Source organism: Puntigrus tetrazona, unplaced genomic scaffold (genome assembly GCF_018831695.1).
Source record: "Puntigrus tetrazona isolate hp1 unplaced genomic scaffold, ASM1883169v1 S000000008, whole genome shotgun sequence".
NCBI lineage: Eukaryota > Metazoa > Chordata > Actinopteri > Cypriniformes > Cyprinidae > Puntigrus > Puntigrus tetrazona.
Window position 1 is genome coordinate 1,647,424 of NW_025047688.1, and position 22,047 is coordinate 1,669,470.

The window sequence follows — 22,047 nt, forward strand, 5'->3', positions numbered from 1 at the left end:
CGCAGAATTTCCTATAAACAAATTGCATAATGCTCCATTCAGCCTGCCCCGCCTGCGATTGGCTGTGTGTCCAGGCCGTCCGCTCTTTTGACTGCTCGGGAAATGAGGAAAACGAGCGGCATTCGCGTCTGAAGCGAGAGCGCGTGCCTTCTCCGTCAAGCGTGTCCTTCTCGGGACATCCGTAACCAGGAAGTGCGTCCCTGGGCGGCCGTGTGTTATGAGCGCTTTAAAATCACGGTCGTGTAGTGATTGTCGACGGAGCTCGGTGAACTCGCTCGTGCTGGGGTATTACGTGAACGTCCCGCTGATATGACATGGTAAGTGCGTTTGTTTTTATTCGGCCGCTGAAGTGGCTCGCGAGACGTGACAGCGACCGTCGAACCACAAATAAACGACGCGAACTTGATTTTAATCTGCACCGAAGCGTCTTCTCGGATAAAGGTCGGATAAAGAGGCGATTAAAGCGACTTACAAACTTCTGCTGTGGGTGCAGCATGCTATAAACACGGTCATTGACCAGCTGCTTAACTTTAACCCAGTGCCTGTTCCCTGCGGTTTTATTAATTTTCTATTCCGAGCCATTAGTCGCTGATCCTAAATCAATTACCACCAGCTAATTTGGTCGTTTCGCCAAGCAACGTCTTTGCTTGAACAAAAGCCGTTCAGCTCTCACCGTGCGGGTTATTTGTGTAACGTCAAGCTATTAATATTTATTTGTTTACAGTGAGTTCTGTCACATGCTTCTGAATATAATGGCCACTTGACTGTAGGCAGGAAGCTGCAGGTAATCACAGCCGTGCCGAGGTGCGCGATGCATTTCTTTTAAATGTACGTTTTACATAAATAAAATGATTAGAAACGGCGTGCTGCCAAATGTGCTTTATCGCAAATAATATGAATGACATTTCTATCCATATTATCATTTAAGGGTGTGATGAAATTCGCTCACTCTCAACTCTCAGAAAAAGGCATTTTGGGAAATATTTTTTTGTCCATGTGACTAAAACTGGCTTTCACTAAAACGAACTAGATCAAAATCACGGGCCTACACGAACGGAGCAACGTGTAGGTGACAGACGTTTCTCTTCTGAGTCAACTGTCTGTCGAAGTTCGTCCTCATTTTAGCTCTGTTTCTCGCTTGGTTCATTCGTTTTGCTTTAGTTTTTGGGAGAGAAGATAGACGACGTGTGTGTAGATCGGTTTATGAACATAAAAATAAACAACCAACATGTTACTGTCTTAAAACAGAAAGTCATATTGTAGTAAATGTCTTTATTTTCATCAAAAAGCATGCGTGTGCTTGTATAGATGCATGTTTTTGGCTAGATGTCTTTTTGATGCAGTATCCAGGCTCTTAAAATGAACTGAATTATTGCTACTATTATTACTACTGTTATTATAGCATTACGACCGGGTGTATTAAAGTGAAAAGATCAGACGCGTAGATCAGACACCGCTTGATATTAATAATATCAACTGCCGCTGAAAATCGACTCCTGGAGGCAAATAATGGAAAAGGTTTTTTTTCCTGACACTGACCTTTTGTTTGCACTGCAATCCAGTCTACGTTCAATGCCATGCAGTATGAAAGCAGTGACTTAACATTTAACATGTGATAATAATCCTTTTCTTTTTCCTTTCTTTACGTCTATTCTTGTAAAACCTGTATCGCAATATTGTCTGCAGTTTGTTTCAGCTAGTCTAAATATCGGAGGAATGCTATGTGCAGTTTGTACCGCCGGCCTGTTTCTAACGCGCTGACCTAGTTGCAGTTAGCTCAAACGCAGCATTGTGTTGTTTGGATGTTCGTGAGATTCGACATTTTCCGTAGGGAGATAAAGCACTCCTAAAATTACCTTTCGAATAAAATTAATTACGGTAGCTTAGATCCAAATAGTCTCTCAGTGAACGCAAATAACGACACGTCGGAGAGCCAGAAGGACGAACCCAACGCTGCATTACAGGGAAGCTGTGGTATTTCACTTTATCAAATTTTCTTTTCTGCATTCTCGGCACACCCGTAATGGTTTATCGGGCGATATTGAAAGATTCAGTAAAACGTTGAATTTTATTTAGCTCGCAGTGCACAGGCTAGGTTTTATTAGATCTGTTATATCTAGTGTAGTCGTGGTAATATTTCCATGCTTAGTTGTGAAACGAATACACGTACTGAGTGTCGCAGGAACGCCTCCTTGCTGCGGTTCATCCACAGACAATCAAAGACTTGAGATCGAGGGAACGGGCAGATAACTTGCTCACCGATGGATGCTGTTCGGTGAATGGGTGCCGTCGCAACGAGGGTCCAAACCTAAATGGTGATAAAAACCTCACAGTGAGCCACGAGGAATCCGCACCACTCCACCAGTTAATCTTGTAAAAGTCAAAAGCTGCATGGATTTCTAAGAAACAAGTCCATCATTCAGTGATTTTCTAATTTTAAACTGTTGCTTCTGGCCCAAATATGAGTTTTTAATACGTAATAATGCAAGCAGTGCTAAATTTCTTTCAAATCTCTTCCCACGAAGAAACAAACTCATCTGCGTGTTTGATATTCTGCAGGATAAGTATTTTTAAAAATATAATTTATGGGTGAGCAATTCCTGCTATTTCTTTCAGGAAATTCTAGTTATTTTTTATACTGAATTTTTAAATGTAGTTCAATTTTTTTATGCTGAATTTTTAAATGTAGCTCCATATTTTTTTATACTGATTTTTTAAATGTAGCTCAGCGCTGTATATCAGTTCACTAAAGCGCAGAATCTACGAGTGTGCAACGCGCCAAATAAAAGCACAATACCAATAACGTTAAATTACATAACTGGTAGCTGCTAAGGACATGAATGAAGGCGTGCTTCATTAACTGTTCATGTTAGTGTTGTATCCTATCCATGGCAACTGTTGTTTCCATTAACCAAAAATCCAGTTTTATTTATTTGTATTATTTTAACTCTGTATTTTTGCTCTGTACATTTTCAGTGACTGTGGTGGCTCAACCCAGCTCGACAACAAAAACTAGTTCGGGACTGACATTTAATTCATAACATTAATTACCGTATAGGCGGTTGTTTGTTCAGTAGTAATGATAGTCTTCACTTAATTTTGTGGAATACATTGGTTTGTTTTTGTTTTGTAACAAAAATGTATAAGTGGTTAAGCGGGTCACGTCTTGAAGACCGTGGGAAACTAAACCAGTTGAGAACCACTGTATTACAAAGCCATTTTAACAAACCCACCACTAGGTTAAATAGGCCAGATTATACCCGATGTATAAGGACCTGCATATTTTAAGGACCAGTTTAATCCGAGTTTTAAAGTTTTATGAGGGATGAAATCAGTGAAATTATACTCGCAGTGTATCAACCCATCCATGTTTAATGACATGACTAAGTGCATTTTTACCTTTATTAAAGCAGCTGGATATCTGCAGGCTGTTAATGTGAGCTCTCTCTCTCTCTCTCTCTCTCTCTCTCTTCTCTCTCTCTCTCTCTCTCTCTCTCTCTCTCTCTCTCTCTCTCTCTCTCTCTGTCTCTCTCTCTCTCTCTCTCTCTCTCTCTCTCTCTCTCTCTCTCTCTCTCTCTCTCTCTCTCTCTCTCTCTCTCTCTCTCTCTCTCTCTCTCTCTCTCTCTCTCTGTCTCTCTCTCTCTCTGTCTCTCTCTCTCTCTCTGTCTCTCTCTCTCTGTCTCTCTCTCTCTCTCTCTCTCTCTCTCTCTCTCTCTCTCTCTCTCTCTCTCTCTCTCTATGTCTCTCTCTCTCTCTCTCTTCCTGCCCCCCTCCCCCCCAACAAAAGGATTTCAATAGGTTTGACAGCTGTTTATATAATTGCACTTATTTTTGAACTTCCTGGTAATTTCACAGTATCCCAGGGAGCATTTTTTATCGCCAAAGTCTGTTATTGAGCAAATTATTCACATTCATATTCATATTTCCCGGAAAGGTTTTTCCTAAACCATTTTTTTTATTACAGTTATTAAAAAGGTTGAATCTTTTATCCACACAGTATGACGTGATCACAGAAAGCAGAAGAAATGTTTAATGAAATTCAGCGCAGGATTTCAATCAGTGAATGAGTTAACAGTCTCTGGGAGTAATGACCACTTCAATATGCTTGGTCAGTCAGCGGTTACAATTATACACAAGGAAGCACACTCGACTAACTTATTAAAGAGTGAGATGTATGCGTAAGATTGATTTTTAGATTTAGATTTTTTTTTTGATCCTAATGCTTTCAGATGATGTACAAATCTGTTGTTTTCTAGGTTAACATTTTAATTGAAATTCTATTTTTCACTCAGTTTGTTGTGTATATGTAGCTAATGTGTAACAGATTAGTAATTAGAGTAAAAAATGATAAAAATGAAAATTAAATGTATGTGTGTGTTTGTAACACACACACACACACACACACACACACACACACACAAACCAACATGCATGCAAATATAACTTTCATCTTCTCAACCTCATAGTTAAAAGGCCATGTGCACAACCTTAGAAAATGCTGGATTTCAGCAGAAAATCCTATTTGATCCACATTCGGTGGAAGTGTGGATGTAGCCACGGACTCACAGTCACATGAGAATGAAGAAATTAAGGGCTGTCTTGCTATATCAGCTCAAGGAGAAAAAGAAGTTATATTTTAATGACAACGATTAGCACGCTTCCTGTCACTTCTACACTGTCGTGTAAAATAACAAATAAACGAAAAAAGATTAAAACAGTGCAATAGCGCATTACATATGTATATACTGACCTTTAAAGTGAACCCAGGGTAGAACAGATGTACTTTTGTTTTTTTAAAACCCCGTTACCCATTACCTTGATGAATTTAGGATTTGGGGATGAATAGCAGGTTTTCAGAGGTATTGTTCTAAATTGAATTTCACAATGCAAATCCTGAGGGTAGTGGGTACACCGTGTTGTTGATGGCAGGGGAAAGTGAACAGTGAAAGGCTAGAGGCGTCGCTAATGCAGAGATTGAGCGGATAAGAGGCAGAGTAATTGGAGCTGTGGGGGGAGAAAACAGCACTTGAGCGCTTCCTCTCGTGTCTGACAAACTTGCACTCAGACTGTAGGTAGGCAAGGGGAAATGCAGGAAAATAGCACATTACTTAACAAGCAGGTTGCTGCTCTTTGGACCCAGAGAGTGAACTCGGTCTGACCTTGAGGAGGTTATCTGCGTCAACTGTTAGCATTAAGGTCCTTAAAAACTTTAATCTGCGCTAGTCCCTGTAAAATAGGTCACTGTTCTGTCCAGTGGCCGTTCTTTGGTGCTGTATTGCGGTGTGTGTGAGCAAATTAAAATAAACCCTGAGGTGCTGCAGTCAAGGCTGAATGAACGGCAGTTACGCTGTGTGATATCAGTAAGATGATAGTGAAAGATTAATAATTATAGTTACAGTGTTACGTGATTGTTGAAGTGCTGTTATCATGTTATCACAAACCTGCATGGAACACAAAGTAGACATTTTTTGTATGCGTTATTTTTGTGTGCATTATTGCAAGTGATGAAAATGTAGATATTTGTCGTTGTTGTTCAATCCACTTTTATTTGACCTCATTCGAATCCCGTTTGTAATTTTTCATTTTTGAGTGAAATTGTGTCAGTAGATGGGAATTAAACTTATTTTAGGGATTTTATTCAATCAGCACAACATGGTTTCAGATGCTCTGTGTTATGTAATTTGATCAGCAGTTCCAAAAATAAAAAATACAAATAAAACTGAATATTGTGGTATTGTTTTACATTTTAAAAATGTGATTGTGGTGTAAGCTTCAGTATCACATGATTTCTTTAGAAATCAGGCATGCATGCTGATCTGCTGCTCAAAAAATATTTGAAACATTTTTGTACCATTATTATTATTATTATTATTATTATTATTATTATTACGTCACTAACACAAAATAATCTGCTAAATGAATACATATAAAATGTAACTTTTTTGACTTGATAGCTGAAGTAAAATTTTTTTGAATTATTAACATTTAATTAAAATAATCAAATCAGTTATTTTATACATTATGATAAAATATATAATTATATAAAAAAAGTGAATTTTATTATTTGTCACCAATTCCTTTTGACACCTGTTCCTTTAAATAGTTTTCCCCCTCCTATTATTCCCACCGTGATTGTAAAGGAGCCTTCATCTGACACTGAAGGATGATATGGACTATTATTCTGCAGTTCTGCTTCAGAATTATGGCTAAGAGAGCGAGTCTGACTTGACCAATGCTTAGTGGTCCCACGTGGATACCATGGCAACACGTAATTTCAGCTTTGTTTGGCATTGCTGTATGTGTATGTGCCGTGTTCTTTCAATAGCTTATTTAGGATAAAGGTCTTGCCCTGGAGGACACGCTCTAGATTTCAGCTCTACACGGATCATGCGAAGGGTATGTTTTCTGAACTCTGGACACCTGCTCTGCTTTACATTAACAGCCGGGAGTGATTCAGCCTGTTTAATGTGATGATTGAAATGCGGTTTATTCACTGTGATTTTATTTTTAGAGCAGGTTTGGTAGGAAAAGGTGGTTTAGATGAAGTCATTTATTTGAAATGTTCAGTAAAATATCGTCTCATTGTAAAATTGGCTATATAACACAACTGTATTTCTTTTAAATTAAATTAAAAGAGACTTCATACATGTGCCTTGCTATAGCATGTGCCTTAAATCGTTTTAAATATATATATTATGTACTATGGCAATCGGTCTTTTGCTTTCTGTGCTTGTCTTCCTTTTAGGACCAGTGTAAAAATATAAAAATGCACGCTGATACTTTTTGTGTGTGCACGTACATATACATATGTAACTTTTATATATTGTGCAGTGCATTTGCATGAAGTGCTACAACAAAAAAAGGTAATATAAGTTGACCGAGGCTATTCAAAATATTAGGCAGTGCACATATTATGTCTCTGGATGTTGTGTGCTGGAGGCAGATGCTGAGGTTGTGCAGAAGGGTTAAAGCAGGAGCCGGTAAATGCAGTGCAGTACTGTATGAGGCAGTGATAGTGATTGTGGTCATTATGCTGTATGTTTAAGTATATGGTGAATATTTCTGCTTTAGACTCTGAATAAATACATCTATAGCGGTTTTGCCTAATTTTGGTTGTTTAGCAGGTTGTTGAATTTTTTCGGATTGATTGTTTCAGTCATCTCTTATTGACGTCTGCATTCGTTCGTCTTTGGTGGTAATGAGAGGATATGAGTGGTATAGTGACGTGTGTGTGTGTGTGTGTGTGTGTGTTTTTGCAGTGCTTACTTCAGCTCAGAATGAGTAAAGAAATGGAGGAGTTTTCTCCCCTGGGCGACTCGGGACACGGAGGCGGGTCAGAGGAAGAAACAGAGGAGGATGACGAGCCCAAAATCTGTCAAGTATGCGGCGACAAATCCACAGGCTACCACTTCAACGCCATGACCTGTGAGGGCTGCAAAGGCTTCTTCAGGTGAGCGAGCCGTACACCAAATCACGTACATCTCCTCTTATCCCATATACGACTCATACATGACTTTCTTTCTACTGAGAACTTCCAAGGGGGAGGAAATGACTAAATGATGACAGAATAGTAATTTTTGAATGCATTATACTTTTATTGATTGATCAGATTCTGTACTGGCATTTATCAAGAACCTTTATCTGTTGAACTGTTGACTGAAAGGTCCTTTGTGGAGCCCAAAATGGTTCCTCTATGGCACAGAGTGTAGTAACAAAACCTGGGTCATCAAGGATATTTTTGTGAACATATCCAGCAGCTTTTAAAATGGCTAAACCATCATACAGTTTTTGAAAGCAACCTTTCAAAAAGGAAGTAATTATACAGTACAGTAGCACATTTAAATATGTGGCCAGCCTACATGCTTCACAACAGATTGCATCCAACTGCATTCACATTGTAATTGTTTGTTTCCCAGGGTGCTTTCAAATGTAATGTAGAAAAGACTCTTTTGGCTCAAGCTTGCCATATACACACACAAAATGGAGATATATAAGAATATATTTTTGAGGTGTTATTTTGGACACCGTTGACTTTCATGTAGACTAAAACAGTCAAAACGTTCCTTTAAAATATTTTTTTATTACTTCTTCAAAACAATGTCTTACAGACATGAGGGTGAGTAAATAGTGACAAACATTTGTTTTTGGGTGAACTAACCAGGACAAAAATGCCGCAAATATTTAAAATAAGTGGGTCCAAAACTGCTTTTCTAGTGCTTTTCTCTGTCTAGATGTGAAATAACATTCGTTCTATTCTGTTCTGTTGAATTTTTATCTGAAGCCTTAGAAAATAGACATGGACAGCATGCTTTGTGATTTATAGTTAGCAAAAATATTAATTTGCCTTTATAAGGTAAGGTAAAAAAGTGTTGCTGAAAATCAGTTTCAGGAACGGATATTGCCCTCTGATTAAGTAATAGTTTGACACCGGTAGACAGCCGCTGCCAGTGAGATTGACTCTAGTGTGTTTGTTTGTAAGGCGCGCCATGAAGCGACCGGCGCAGCTCTGCTGCCCGTTCCAGAACGCCTGTGTCATCACGAAGAGCAACAGGAGACAGTGCCAGTCCTGCCGCCTCCAGAAATGCCTCTCAATCGGGATGAAGAGGGAGCGTAAGTTTGAACGCTGCTCTCACACAGAGCTCACGGCAGGGCAGTGAAAGACACTAATGTTTGATTAACGGCTACGCTTAATAACCTCATAATAGTCATGAGCACGGTTCTTCCATCAAGTAATTTGTTGCACATTGAATTAGTCTGTATGCTGCGCACGGTTGTCAAGTAACAAGACAGCCTGTCTTATTAATTTAATATTGTGCGTTCACAAGCATTAAATATGTTTTAATTGGCTCTGGACTGCAGATATTATATTTTAATCAGTTAACACAACCCAGTCTACCTTTACTATTGTGTGTAATATAATAAAGAGGTTTAATATACAATACATGACTGTTCAAAAGTTTGGGGTCAAAGGTTTGTTTTATAAGAAAATAATTGAATACTTTTAATGGGCAAGACTGTATTTAATTGAACAAAAGTAATATTTATACTGTTTCTGATAAATGCTGTTCTTTAGGGCTTTCTGTTCATCAAATAATCATAAGGGGAGGGGTCACGGTTTTACAAAAATATGAACCCGTTTTTAACATTGATGTTTGAGAAAGGAGTGGGGTAATGATGCTGAAAATTCAACTTTGCATCACAGGAATACATTTTTATTGTTAATTATATTCAAATAGAAAATTTAAGTGCAGTAATATTACAGTTTTTACTGTTTTTTTGTATAAAATCTTACCAGTCTTAAACTTTCGAAGAGTAGCCCATTGACAGTTGAGTGCGAAAACTTCAAAGCGCAACCGTCCCTTCGTGTTCTTCGGTTCTCCTCTTCAGTGATCATGTCAGACGAGGCCGTGGAGAAGCGGAGGATGCAGATCAGGAGGAAGAGGTTGCAGGAGGAGCCTGTGACGCTCTCCCCTCAACAGGAAACTGTTATACAGGAGCTGCTCACCGCACATCACAAGACCTTCGACATGACGTGCGCCAACTTCATTCAGTTCCGGGTAACGTATTTACCTTATTACGACCGTCAGATTGAGATTCAGAAGCGTGTCTGCTGAAATATATTTTTATACACTGTTCATGCTTGCAGCCTTTAGATCGAGATCAGAAATCCATTTCTGAGCACGGTCTTGAACCAAACAGCGACAGTTTGTTTCACACAACCACACGCAAACCTCCGTCTGAAGATGCAGTGCAGTGGACCATCAGCTTTCCCTCGCCCTCATCCCCTTCCTCTAGCTTTCAGAGTCCTGACAATAAAGAGAGGAAGCGACTCAAAAATTCCATTTTCACCACTCTGCCACATTTTACAGACCTCACCACGCATATGATCAAGAATATAATCAACTTCAGCAAAACGCTTACGATGTTCAGGTAAATGCTGGTAGAGATTCATCACTGGTGGTTCAGTCACGTGTGATCAGACAAGACAGGTGGATGTTTTAGTCAAGCAGCTTGACAAATAGAAGCTGTTGTGTTTCGATTGACAGGGCTCTTATCATAGAGGACCAGATCGCGCTGCTGAAAGGAGCAACCTTTGAAATCATTCTGATTCACTTCAACATGTTCTTTAATGAGGTGACAGGCATCTGGGAGTGCGGCCCGCTGCAGTACTGCCTGGATGACGCCATGCGAGGTGAGGGCCTTCGTTAGTCTCATATACACTATACTGTTCAAAAGTCTGAGAAATTGGATGCAATATATTGATCAAAAGTGACTTTTAGAATACGGTAAATGATTTCTATTTTTAAAAATGCAGTTATTTTAACTTTATATTCATCAAAGGTCGTGAACCCACCCCCCAAAACATTGAGCATCACAGCTGTTTTGAACATTGATAGTTATCAGCATGATTTCTGATTAGAATGATTTATAAAGTATCGTGTGACACTCAAGACATTTTACACCTGTATATAAATTTTAAAGTATATTTAAATAGAAAACATTTTAAATCATATTGTATTTCAAATTGTAAAAAAAATTGACAATATTACCATTTTGAACTGTAATACTTTATATTTTAGTTACCTTTTTAAAGTGTTAACCTTTTAACAAAAAGGCAAACAAAAAACAAATTAAATGGGGAAAAAAACAGTTGTTTTCCCAGCAACTGTAAACTGCATGCCACAACATGAAGTGGAATGTAAAAACACCCCTAAATGATGTTCTTCCTCGTTTTGATTTGTTTGCATAAAATGTAATATTATATATACACACTCACCGGCAACTTTATTAGGTACACCTGTCCAACTGCTCGTTAACCGAGCATCAGAATGGGGAAGAAAGGGCTGGTCTGAGTATTTCAGAAACTGCTGATCTACTGGGATTTTCACGCACACTTTGGGCCCAAGAGTACCAGTTGAGCATCATCACAGCCTACCTGAGTATTGTTGCTGACCATGTCCATCCCTTTATGACCACAGTGTACCCATCTTCTGATGGCTGCTTCCAGCAGGATAATGTCATAAAGCGCCAATCATCTCAGACTGGTTTCTTGAACATGACAATGAGTTCACTGTACTCAAATGGCACTCCACAGTCACCAGATCTCAATCTAATAGAAATCCTTTGGGATGTGTTGGAATGGGAGATTTGCATCATGGATGTGCAGCCGACAAATCTGCAGCAACTGCGTAATGCTATCATGTCAATATGGACCAAAATCTCTGAGGAATGTTTCCAGAACCTTGTAGAATCTATGCCACGAAGGATTAAGGCAGTTCTGAAGGCAAAAGGGGGTCCAACTCGCTATTAGTAAGGTGTACCTAATAAAGTGGCCGGTGAGTGTATAATATTAGAATACATAAAGGCAAACATAAATTTCTACCATCGCGGCACTAGGGTCAGATGATCTATTACTTCTCACTAAAGGTTTCCATGGTTTTCCATGTTTCTGTGTTCTGGTCAATAAGGAGTTATACTTGTAGTCGTGTCATCAGGTGTTAGCACAGACTTTCATAATGCACATTTTATCATTTATTGCTCTCAAGTGCACTACATTTGTAATGCTTAAGAGTAAGAAAGCTACGTGACCATGACCAAACAAAATTGTAAAGAGAATAGGAGCACTGAGATGACAGACTGAAAAGGTCTCTGTCACAGACTCTAACACTCCAGCTAAGAGGAAGAGGAGGAGGATACATAGGGAAAGAGTGGGAGAAAACCCCCCATAGTGTGAGAGAGGTGTTGGGAGCACAGCAGGGCAGTATATGAAAATAATGAGGGAGACGGGGGCAGCATGGCGGTGCTACACAGCAAATAACATCTCAGAGAAAAAGTCAACAGAATAGCCAAGATGATTTGATGAAGTTTCTTCAGGAAGCACTTTCTGTTTCAGTACATTATTGTTTGGAGCAGGTTGAACTTTATGATATTTTTAACCTCAAATATTCCTTTTAGTTCACTTGCAGATATTATGGAAGATATTTTCCACTGTGAAAGTAGAAAAAAAATATATATATATATATATATATATATATATATATATATATATATATATATATATCACAGACGTTATTTAAAATTGTTGGTACCCTTTGGTCAATGAAAGAAAAAGTCACAATGGTCACAGAAATAACTGTTATCTGACAAAAGTAATAATAAATAAAAATTCTATAAATGTTAACCAATGAAAGTCAGACATTTGCAACCATGCTTCAACAGAATTATTAAAAAAATAAACTCACTGAACAGGCATGGACAAAAATGATGGTACCCTAGAAAACACTGAAAATAATGTGACCAAAGGGACATGTTAATTCAAGGTGTGTCCACTAAAATCACAGGTGTCTACAACCATACTGTAATCAGCCATTGGGCCTATATATATGGCTCCAGGTAATCACTGTGTTGTTTGGTGATATGGTGTGTACCACACTCGACATGGACCAGAGGAAGCAAAGAAAGTTGTCTCAAGAGATCAGAAAGAAAATTATAGACAAGCATGTTAAAGGTAAAGGCTATAAGACCATCTCCAAGCAACTAGATGTTCCTGTGACTACAGTTGCACATATTATTCAAAGTTTAAGATCCATGGGACATCCTCCAACCTCCTTTTGAACTGTGGAAAATTGATGACAAATCTAAGAGACGGATAATCCGAATGGTAACCCTTCTAAAGAGATTCAAGGTGAACTTCATGCTCAAAACATCAGTGTCAGATCGCACCATCCGTCGTTGTTTGAGCCAAAGTGGACTACATGCCTTTGTTGAAAACGAATCATAAAAAGCAAGACTGGAATATGCCAAACTACATGTTGACAAGCCACAAAGCTTCTGGGAGAATGTCCTGTGGACAGATGAGACAAAAATCAAGTTTTTGCCAAGGCACATCAGCTGTAGTTCACAGACGAAAAAATGAAGCATATCAAGAAAAGAACACTGTCCCTACTGTGAAACATGGAGGAGGCTTGTTGACATGCTTTGCTGTTGGCACAGGGTGTCTTGAATCTGTGCAGGGTACAATGAAATCTCAAGACTATCAAGGAATTCTAGAAGCCAGTGTCAGAAAGCTTGGTTCATGCAGAGGTCATGTTCTTGCACAATGAAAAACACACCGCTAAAAACACCCAGAATGGCTAAGAGGAAAAATTGGACTATTGTAAAGTGGCCTTCTATGAGCCCTGACCTCAATCCTATTGAGCATCTTTGGAAGGAGCTGAAACATGCAGTCTGGAAAAGGCACCCTTCAAACCGGACACAACTGGAGCAGTTTGCTCATGAGAGTATCCAAAATACCTGCTGAGAGGTGCAGAAGTCTCATTGACAGTTACAGGAAGCGTTTGATTGCAGTGATTGCCTCAAAATTGCGCAACAAAATATTAAGTTAGGGGTACCATCATTTTTGTCCAGGTCTGTTTCATGAGTTTATTTTTTTTTAATAATTCTGTTGAAGCATGGTTGAAAACTGTCTGACTTTCATTGGTTAACATTTATAGAATTTTATTTATTATTACTTTTGTCAGATTAAAGTTATTTCTGTGACCATTGTGAGTTTTTTCTTTCATTGACCAAAGGGTACCAACAATTTTGTCCACGTCTATATATATATATATATATATATAAAATGTACTTTTTAAAATTTATTTACCCAAAAATGGCAAACTCTCTTTTTGGTGCCTTGTTTGAGCATGACAAGAGCAACATTAGTAGTATGTTTTTTGGGACAGGACTTTCTGGCCCTCGTCTAACCACAGACGGGAAAGTGGGAAACCAGTTTGAAACGGTCATTACCTTTGCTAGTGGAAAATAGTATGTGACATTTTTTTAAATTTGCTGCGTGTCAGTGAACAAAGAGAGTTCATGCAGATGAAATGCAGTGAAACTAGTTAAGGGATCCCATGTGTGTGTAAAGCATCGAACCTGTCACTAGCCAAGCATGACAGCTTAGACACCGCTTATGTCACTTATAGCATAAACTTAGAATAGAATAAAGCTGAATTTATTGCATCATTACTCCAGTTTTCTGTGTCGCATGGAATATATTTGATACATTATAATGTATGTGGAACGCGACAGCGCATCAGCTACCACATTTTCCTCAAACATGGCGACTATCCAAGCAGAAAAACTGCAGAGACCAGCGGATCAGCCTTCGATTCTGAAACTGTAAAGAATTCAGGAAAGCTACTTAACCAGCATAACTCCTGACATTTTTCACGGGATAGACAATGGAAAGTAAATTATAAGTTCTGAATTTTTAAAACGACCGGAGAGCACACAATCATCAGGTGACTAATTGCACACGATATGCTTGAAAAGGTGATTTTAAAAGAACCGGACTTTGTGGTATGCAGTACATTGATTATGCTTGATGTGCTGTTTCAGAATTTGCTGAAAAAGATCAGAAAAGTCAGGTTTGAACCTTGGTCACTGTAGATGATTTTTAAAGCTTCAAAAGATAGATATGAATTGCGTTAACTCACTCACAATAGAACACAAAATGATGCAGCATAATGAATATGCTGCCTGAAAACGTTTGTTTAACAAATAATTATTTCCTGACTTGGAACGAGGAAGTGGTCTGATACAACAAGATGTTCAAAATTGAATTGAAGGTGCAGGTTTCAGTACTTGATTTGGCTTACTGGTTAGCTGGCAGGGCTTACAGTTCTTGATAGAAGCAGAAATGTCTCGCTTTAGGCACGGCCAAAAGAAATATTGCAGCAAACGAACATAAGTCATCGTGCCCTGATGACCGGATTGCTCATGTGCAGTTTCAAACATGTGCAAGCTTTATTAGACAGATTTTTCATTTTATCCTCTCGCTGCTTCATTGCACGAGTCACCACACAGGTTCTGTTTCGTTCTTATTAGCAGTAACTATCGGGGACACTAAACTGTCAGCCCTTACACGCCCACCTACTAGTCAGTTTCCTACAGTAATACGAACTCCTTCGATTGGCAAGGCCTTATGAAGGGGTAAGGACAAAACATTCAGTCCTAATCCCCTAATAAACACGCTCTCACCAATATGTGATTGTGAAGAAAAAAGAAGAACATACTCCAAGATGACGAATCCTTTAAAACAGTATCCCTTAATATTTTCACAGGAACTTCATTTTCTTCTCCTACTAAAGACACACAACGTTCTATAATGAAAGGAAGGTAATAAGACAAAAAATTCACCATCGGGTTAGTGATTTTCACCATCGGGTTTGTGAACATTTGAATCACTGGAGCAACAGACTTAACAGGTGTATGTGGTTGTTTGACTTTATTCTTCAGGACTGGACAATCCAGTTTCCAGTGTGCTTTCTCTTTACAGTAGGTACATACCTTACTAGAGTCAAATTTCCCCATGAACACCCGATCATTTTAAAATGGAGACTTTACAAATGGAGCAGACTGAACTTCATGAGCATGCACATCAACAAAAGCAGATTTATCTTGGAACAGTTTTTACATCGTTCAAGAACCAACAAATGACTTAAATCTTCTAATATCTTAATGTCCCTCATTTACTAACCAGTCCCTCGTTTCTGTCATGCGTTCAAACAAAGTATCAGGGTCTTCATAAAACTTTCATTTAATTTGAAGTTAGCGAAAAAAACATACCTTGCTCCTCACCAGAGTTAGTTAGCCTCAAGCTTTGATTTTTACAATAGTTTTAGAACACTTTTCCAATATTTCATGGGAAAGTGAACTAATAAATGAATCAATATCATCCATGAAAATTCTCCAGAAGACAATTTAACTTACACCTTGCAATCAAATAACGAAAGATCTCTAACTATCTGTCCAATATGTCTAGCTACCTCAACCGTAATTATGTGATTACTTGTGGGGGGTTTCTTACCCCACTGGGTGAAAATGCAACCAGTAAAACCCAGCGACGCTCTCTACACCACGAATGTGCCCCTGAGATAAACACTACTACACTCGTTCACTGCAACACTGCACAAAAATAACAAACTCAGCACTTCTCAAAAGAAACGTGCCACTATTCCTCACAAGGAAACTCACATTCAGTATTGCACAGATATATTTACCAACTGGGGATTTAACGTATGACTATACAAACTTGAGTTTGAAGTCATGTGCATACAAATCTAATTAAAGTATCTATTTTTCCCCCTTTTATATAACTAATGAGCCCCCAATTTGTTACAGCAACAAAAGAGGGACACACGCAAACATAAGAATCAATCAGAAATGGCTTTATTAAGCTCAAAAGTAAATAACTATGAAGAAACAAAAACACAACAAAAAAAAAAAAAAAAGATAATAGTATTTCTGAAAACATCAGCATCGGTGTATAGAGAGAGGTGTGTGTGAGTGCTATAGTGTAATGTGCTTTTGGAGCAATGTACACGTGCTAAAAGTAATATAACTCAAACCAAACACGAGCCAAAGTCCAAAACCCGGGCCCCGTCTGTCTCTGCTACTGATCTTTTAAAAGGAGAGTCGGAAACAAATGTTGAACTGCCAATCACAAAACGCCTATGTTCAATCACAGGAACCTTCACACAAACAAATACACATGATCTCATGATCTCCCACATTCATACGTCAGTGACACCCGTTCTAAACTCAGACATGTGACACACCACGGTGAAGTAATACGGAGGATGTAGATAGCATCTTAACAGCATGTGAGCTGATGATAACACTGCAGACCTTGAGCTATTTAATTATAAGGGTCAGTGAGAGGGTGAAAAATACTTATTTACTGACACAAAGGGAACTCAAAAGAACATGTGCTGTGATTTAAATGTTATGTGTATGTTTACGTATCTTAGCAGCGCTTGAAATTTCATTTTCAATTGCTTGTTATAGTATCAGTATGACCCCTGTATGTGGCATAGGTTAAAGCCTGTGATGGCATTATCAAAAGCTTCAATCCATCCTTGATTTGTTTTTCTATTATTTGTTAAGTTTCCATAGCAGCTGGAGTAGCATTGCATTAAATATTGAACAGATACTCTTCATCTCCAGTCTCTGACAGGCTGCTGTACGGCCGTAAGATGCGCTCTGGAGTGAATATCATATAGTAGGTCATCACCCTGACAACTAGACTCTTACAGTGGTCATTCACAGTAGCTGTTATATTTAATGATCCCTTGCATTGTTTTAAACCAAGCAGACGTGACTCTTTTACCGTGTAGATGCGAGGCAGCCATAGCCAGGAAATATCACAAACAAAATCCCTGTGACACTCTCAGTGCTTCTAGTCTTCAGTCAGATCGAGTGGAAACTTGCGTAACAAAAGATTGAAGTACTATAGAGCTCAATTAGGCAGTAAAGCCAGAGCCAATATCAACATTTTCCATTTAATTCGTCCAAGTCAAATGATTTGAGCTTTGCACACTGACTTTAAGTTCTCATATGTGATTTTTCATTTGTGTTTCTTTCTTTCATATATTATATTTGAATGTTTTAACACTGATACACATGCTTAGTGCTTAAAAGAAAGACTGAGAACTTAGTCTTTTTTTTTTTTTACTAACGTAACATTGATTAGTTTATATATGTACAGTCCACTAATATCCTTTTGATCTTTAAAAAAAAAAGCAGTTGAACATGGGGAGATGTTTTTCTCCAATGCATTTTGAACAATGATTATCGGCACCCCTGGATATTCTTATGAGTAAAATATCTCTGAATTATGTTGCTATTCATATTTAATTTTTTTAGCATACCAGGGAGACTAGGAGCATGAAATTATCCAGCTATGACGTCCTGTTTGATCCCCATTGAAAATCTCTTTTCCACCATCAGGCTAATAATTAAGAGGTTCCAACCAACTAAAGAGGTTATAAATCTGCCTGGAAGAGGATGCGTGTCTGTACTGTCCTAATGAGTGGCTAAAGACTCTCCCAAGGACCACAGCTGGAGGATTGCAGAGATTAGTTGAAACGTCATCTGACACTGATGTTCCTTCAGCATGAAGTTCACCTTGGATCTCTTTAGAAGTCTTTCTGGGCTCTTTTGTAATTATTTGGATTATCTATCTCTTTAATTTGTCATCAATTTTCCTCCTGCTACGTCCAGAGAGGTTGGCTACAGTCCCATGGATCTTAAACTTCTGAATAATATGTGCAACTGTAGTCACAGGAACATCTAGTTGCTTGGAGATGGTCTTATAGCCTTTACCTTCAACATGCCTGTCTATAATTTTCTTTCTAATCTCCTGAGACAACTCTTTCCTTCTCTTACTCTGGTCCATGTCAAGTGTGGTACACACCACGTCACCAAACAACACAGTGATTACCTGGAGCCATATATATAGGCCCACTGACTGATTACAAGATTGTAGACACCTGTGATGATAATTAGTGGACACATCTTGAATTAACACGTCCCTTCGGTCTTTTCTAGGGGTATCGTCATTTTTGTCCAGGCCTGTTCCATGAGTTTATTTTTTTTTAAGAATTCTGTTGAAGAATGGTTGAAAAGCAATGACTTTCATTGGTTAACATTCATATAATTTTTATTATTACTTTTGTCAGATTAAAGTTATATGTGTGACCATTGTGACTTTTTCTTTCAATTTTGTCCACGTCTGTATTACTTCTAGATTATATAAGCTGTATATAAAATATAGTGCATTTTGGGTCTGTCAGCAAACATTGTAACATCTTTACTGCAGAATTGTGATTTTGTCTTTTTTGTTAGTATTTTTTCATTTAGCTTCAGTTTTTTTTTACCCGAGCCATCCTAGTTGTGTATGACTTTCTTCTTTCAGATGATCACGGTCTTGAGGTTTATTAAACATTTATCCTGTCTCTTCCAAGCTTGAGAATGCTGGTGGATAGCTGCCATTATTTTGAAGCTCAGGAAACCAGATATACCCATCATAAAACTAACCTCTATGCCTTCGGGGGGGTTATCGCATGTCTTCTGAAGCAGATCGGTGGGTTTTCGTTACGAAAGTACTTATAGATTTCAAATTATGACGCGAATAATTTTCTTTTCTGTGAGAACGCAGAGTTTCAGTTTCTTAGCTGACTTCTGACTCGATGTACGATTCAGCTGCCGTCGTCCAGTCAGGAGTCGGCCAAGAAGCAGGAAGTCGGTGAAGAAAGTCATATACAACTAGGATGGCTTGGGGGCGAACTGGTTTTTGTTTTTAATATTTCAGTTCACTCGTCAGTCGGTCTGCATTTTAGTTCACGTTTTAAACTAAATTTTGTGTGGATTGGTCTCCGCATGTTTCAAAAGCATTTTCTAGTAGACATCCTGCATCAACATGCCTCTTTTTTAAGACTCTGTCCTTCCCGTGTTTTGACACTTTCCTCTCTCGCTCCTCTCTCCCTGGGCAGCTGGTTTCCAGCGCCATCTACTGGACCCTATGATGAATTTCCATTACGCTCTGCGCAAGCTGCACTTACACGAAGAGGAGTATGTGCTGATGCAGGCCATCTCGCTCTTCTCACCAGGTACTCCAGAAGATCCTCAGCAAGCACATGAACGCAGGTGTTATTTTACCTCTCTTACCTCATTCACAGATCGCCCCGGAGTGACGAATCACAACATGATCGACCGCAACCAGGAGACGGTAGCCCTCACCCTGAAGAGCTACATTGAAGCCAAGCGCTCCAATGCAGATAAACAGTAAGGAGGCTTTATCTCATTAGTGGAAAAAAAAGAAACGAATGCACTTTCATTTGAACCTTCTCCTCCTTCCAGTCTGCTGTACCCAAAGATCTTGGCGTGCCTGACTGAGATGAGGAGTATGAACGAAGAGTATACTAAACAAGTGCTGAAAATCCAGGACATTCAGCCTGATGTGTCTCCGCTCTTATTGGAAATAATCAGCAAAGACAGCTAAGCCTTCACAGAGCCGATGAGCCTTGAACCTCGCGCTAACCTTCATCTGAGGACGCCAAGAACTGAAATACAGCCCAGACCGGCGAGGACAAGGACTGCGCCTACTGTTAATGAGCTACTGAACTGTCTGCAGCACACAACTGTAATTGTATTTTGATAACTGTGTTTCTAAATGTATTCGTGTCCAAGCAATCTTTTCACAAAAGAACAATATGGTTTGCAACCAGATACAGGACGGCACTTATTTTCTCTTACATTTACTGCACGATGGGGTCGGATTGATCGATTTGATCCAGGTTTTCGTCAGTTTGCAGGACGTAGAGAGGAGATGCTGTAAGAGAACACTATTATGGCAGCATATACTTCTAAAACGTCAGTATGATACGTACAAGTAATTTGTGTTAATGGTCTGTCTTGACAAATCTGTTTTATTTATTGTTCATTTTTAAATGCAAAATAGTCGTATAAGTTAACCGCTTCTAGGTATGTTGTTCTTATTATATTGAAAAAAATATATATGCATACATAGCGTATATCATCAGTGCCAATGTCAGACTAGAATGTAAATGAAGTTCTGAATCTCATAAAGAACATGTTCAGGTCTTAATTTGCTTATATATATATATATATATATATATATATATATATATATATATATATATATGTTTTGCATAATAAATGAAGCTTAATTTTTAGGTCAGTTTTTAGGAATTATCACAAATTATTTACGCTTATGCCAATTTAATTATACTAATGAGAAGATTTTTTTTTATGAAAGGAAATTAGAAAACAGGCTTATCTTATGCGAAATATCGATTATTGTTTGTGCAATGTTAGTTTGATCGCAATTATTTTTCATTACAGTAATGAGAATAAGATCGTTTTTGCATTTTAGAAATGAGAAAATATCCCAATTTTTTTGTATGGTTACATTTTCGAGATAATTTTTCATTACAGTAATGAGAATCTTTTTTTTTAACAGTAATGGAAAAACAGGCCTACTTTTATGCAAAATGTGTGCTTTTTTTTCATTTTTGGACCTGGATACGTTCTTGTCAGATTTGGCGAGGCTGGGTGTCAAAAGAGTTGTGCTGGTCGTTTCATGTCTGCTGTGAATGATTTCTATTAGTAACAAAGCTTGCTTTATTTTGCGCAACATGAATGTCAAGAATCAGAGAGGCTGAAAGAGTTCGTTACGCAGACACTTTCTTGGGAAGTTACTGCCTTTTAAAATGCTTCACTCAGGTGTGAGCGTAACCTTTTTCACTCGGTGCATTCAGGGTTTAAAGACTTCAGGACAGCACTTAAAGGTCATTTGGATCTTTTCTGGTTGGTTTCGTCAATAAAGCTAAAAAAGTTTAACTGTGACAATCAATGTGAAGAATGTAAGCCAGTGTCGTGTGTGTGTATGTGACATGGCAGCGTAGAGCAGATGTCGAGGGTTCAAGCTAGGAGTGCAGTATTTTTTAGAAAGGACACATTTGACTCAAATACAAGCAGAGTATTGTAAAACACAGACTCCTTTAAAATGCCTTCATGTTGGCAAGCTGTGTAGATATAGCAGTTATTTCTATATCCTTTCTGCGACATGATGAGGATTTCTACACAATACACTCAGGTTTTCTGTCTCACTCAGTGGTTGTTTTCAAAGTAACATTTATATGACCCTCTCAGGAAAATAAAATCTAAAATTGAATGAGAATGTGTGCAGAAAGTTTTTTTTTATATTATTTGTTTTAATATTTGTGAAAGAAAGCTGAAATTTTTTGATCACAAATTGATAAATATTATTACAGCTGTTTTATGTTTGAATATATTTTAAAATGTAAATTATTGCTGTGATATATTTAATGTTTTGTGTGTATATATGTATGTGTATATATATATATATATATATATATATATATATATATATATATATATATATATATATAGTGCTCACAAATGATTCATCAAGATTTATTGCATAAAAAAGTTTTTGTTTGCATAATATAAAATATAAAAATATTAAAAAAATATCTATATCTATATATATATATATATATATATATATATATATATATATATATATATATATATATATATATATATATATATATATATATATATATAAACTGTAATTAATTTTATAGTATTTAATAATAATTATTATACTATAAATTAATATTTTTATTTCATTTTTCTGGTAAAAGTCTTCACGGCCACATTGAATTGACCCCA

General features: G+C 37.9%; 1 protein-coding gene across 2 annotated transcripts; it reads left to right on the plus strand.

The window, feature by feature from the left end:
* The first annotated feature begins 55 nt into the window (after positions 1 to 55).
* nr1i2 (nuclear receptor subfamily 1, group I, member 2) lies at positions 56 to 21,523 on the plus strand. 2 transcript variants are annotated; one of them, XM_043229603.1, is made up of 9 exons: positions 57 to 317; positions 7,260 to 7,450; positions 8,480 to 8,610; positions 9,388 to 9,557; positions 9,647 to 9,930; positions 10,047 to 10,192; positions 19,320 to 19,436; positions 19,506 to 19,611; positions 19,687 to 21,523. In XM_043229603.1, the coding sequence occupies exons 1-9, from the start codon at positions 315 to 317 to the stop codon at positions 19,826 to 19,828; spliced, it is 1,290 nt and encodes a 429-aa protein (XP_043085538.1). In that variant the 5' UTR covers positions 57 to 314; the 3' UTR covers positions 19,829 to 21,523. The 2 variants fall into 2 exon arrangements, with proteins under 2 accessions (XP_043085537.1, XP_043085538.1); XM_043229602.1 differs by having other exon boundaries at positions 56 to 317; positions 19,320 to 19,611.
* Positions 21,524 to 22,047: the final 524 nt, after the last annotated feature.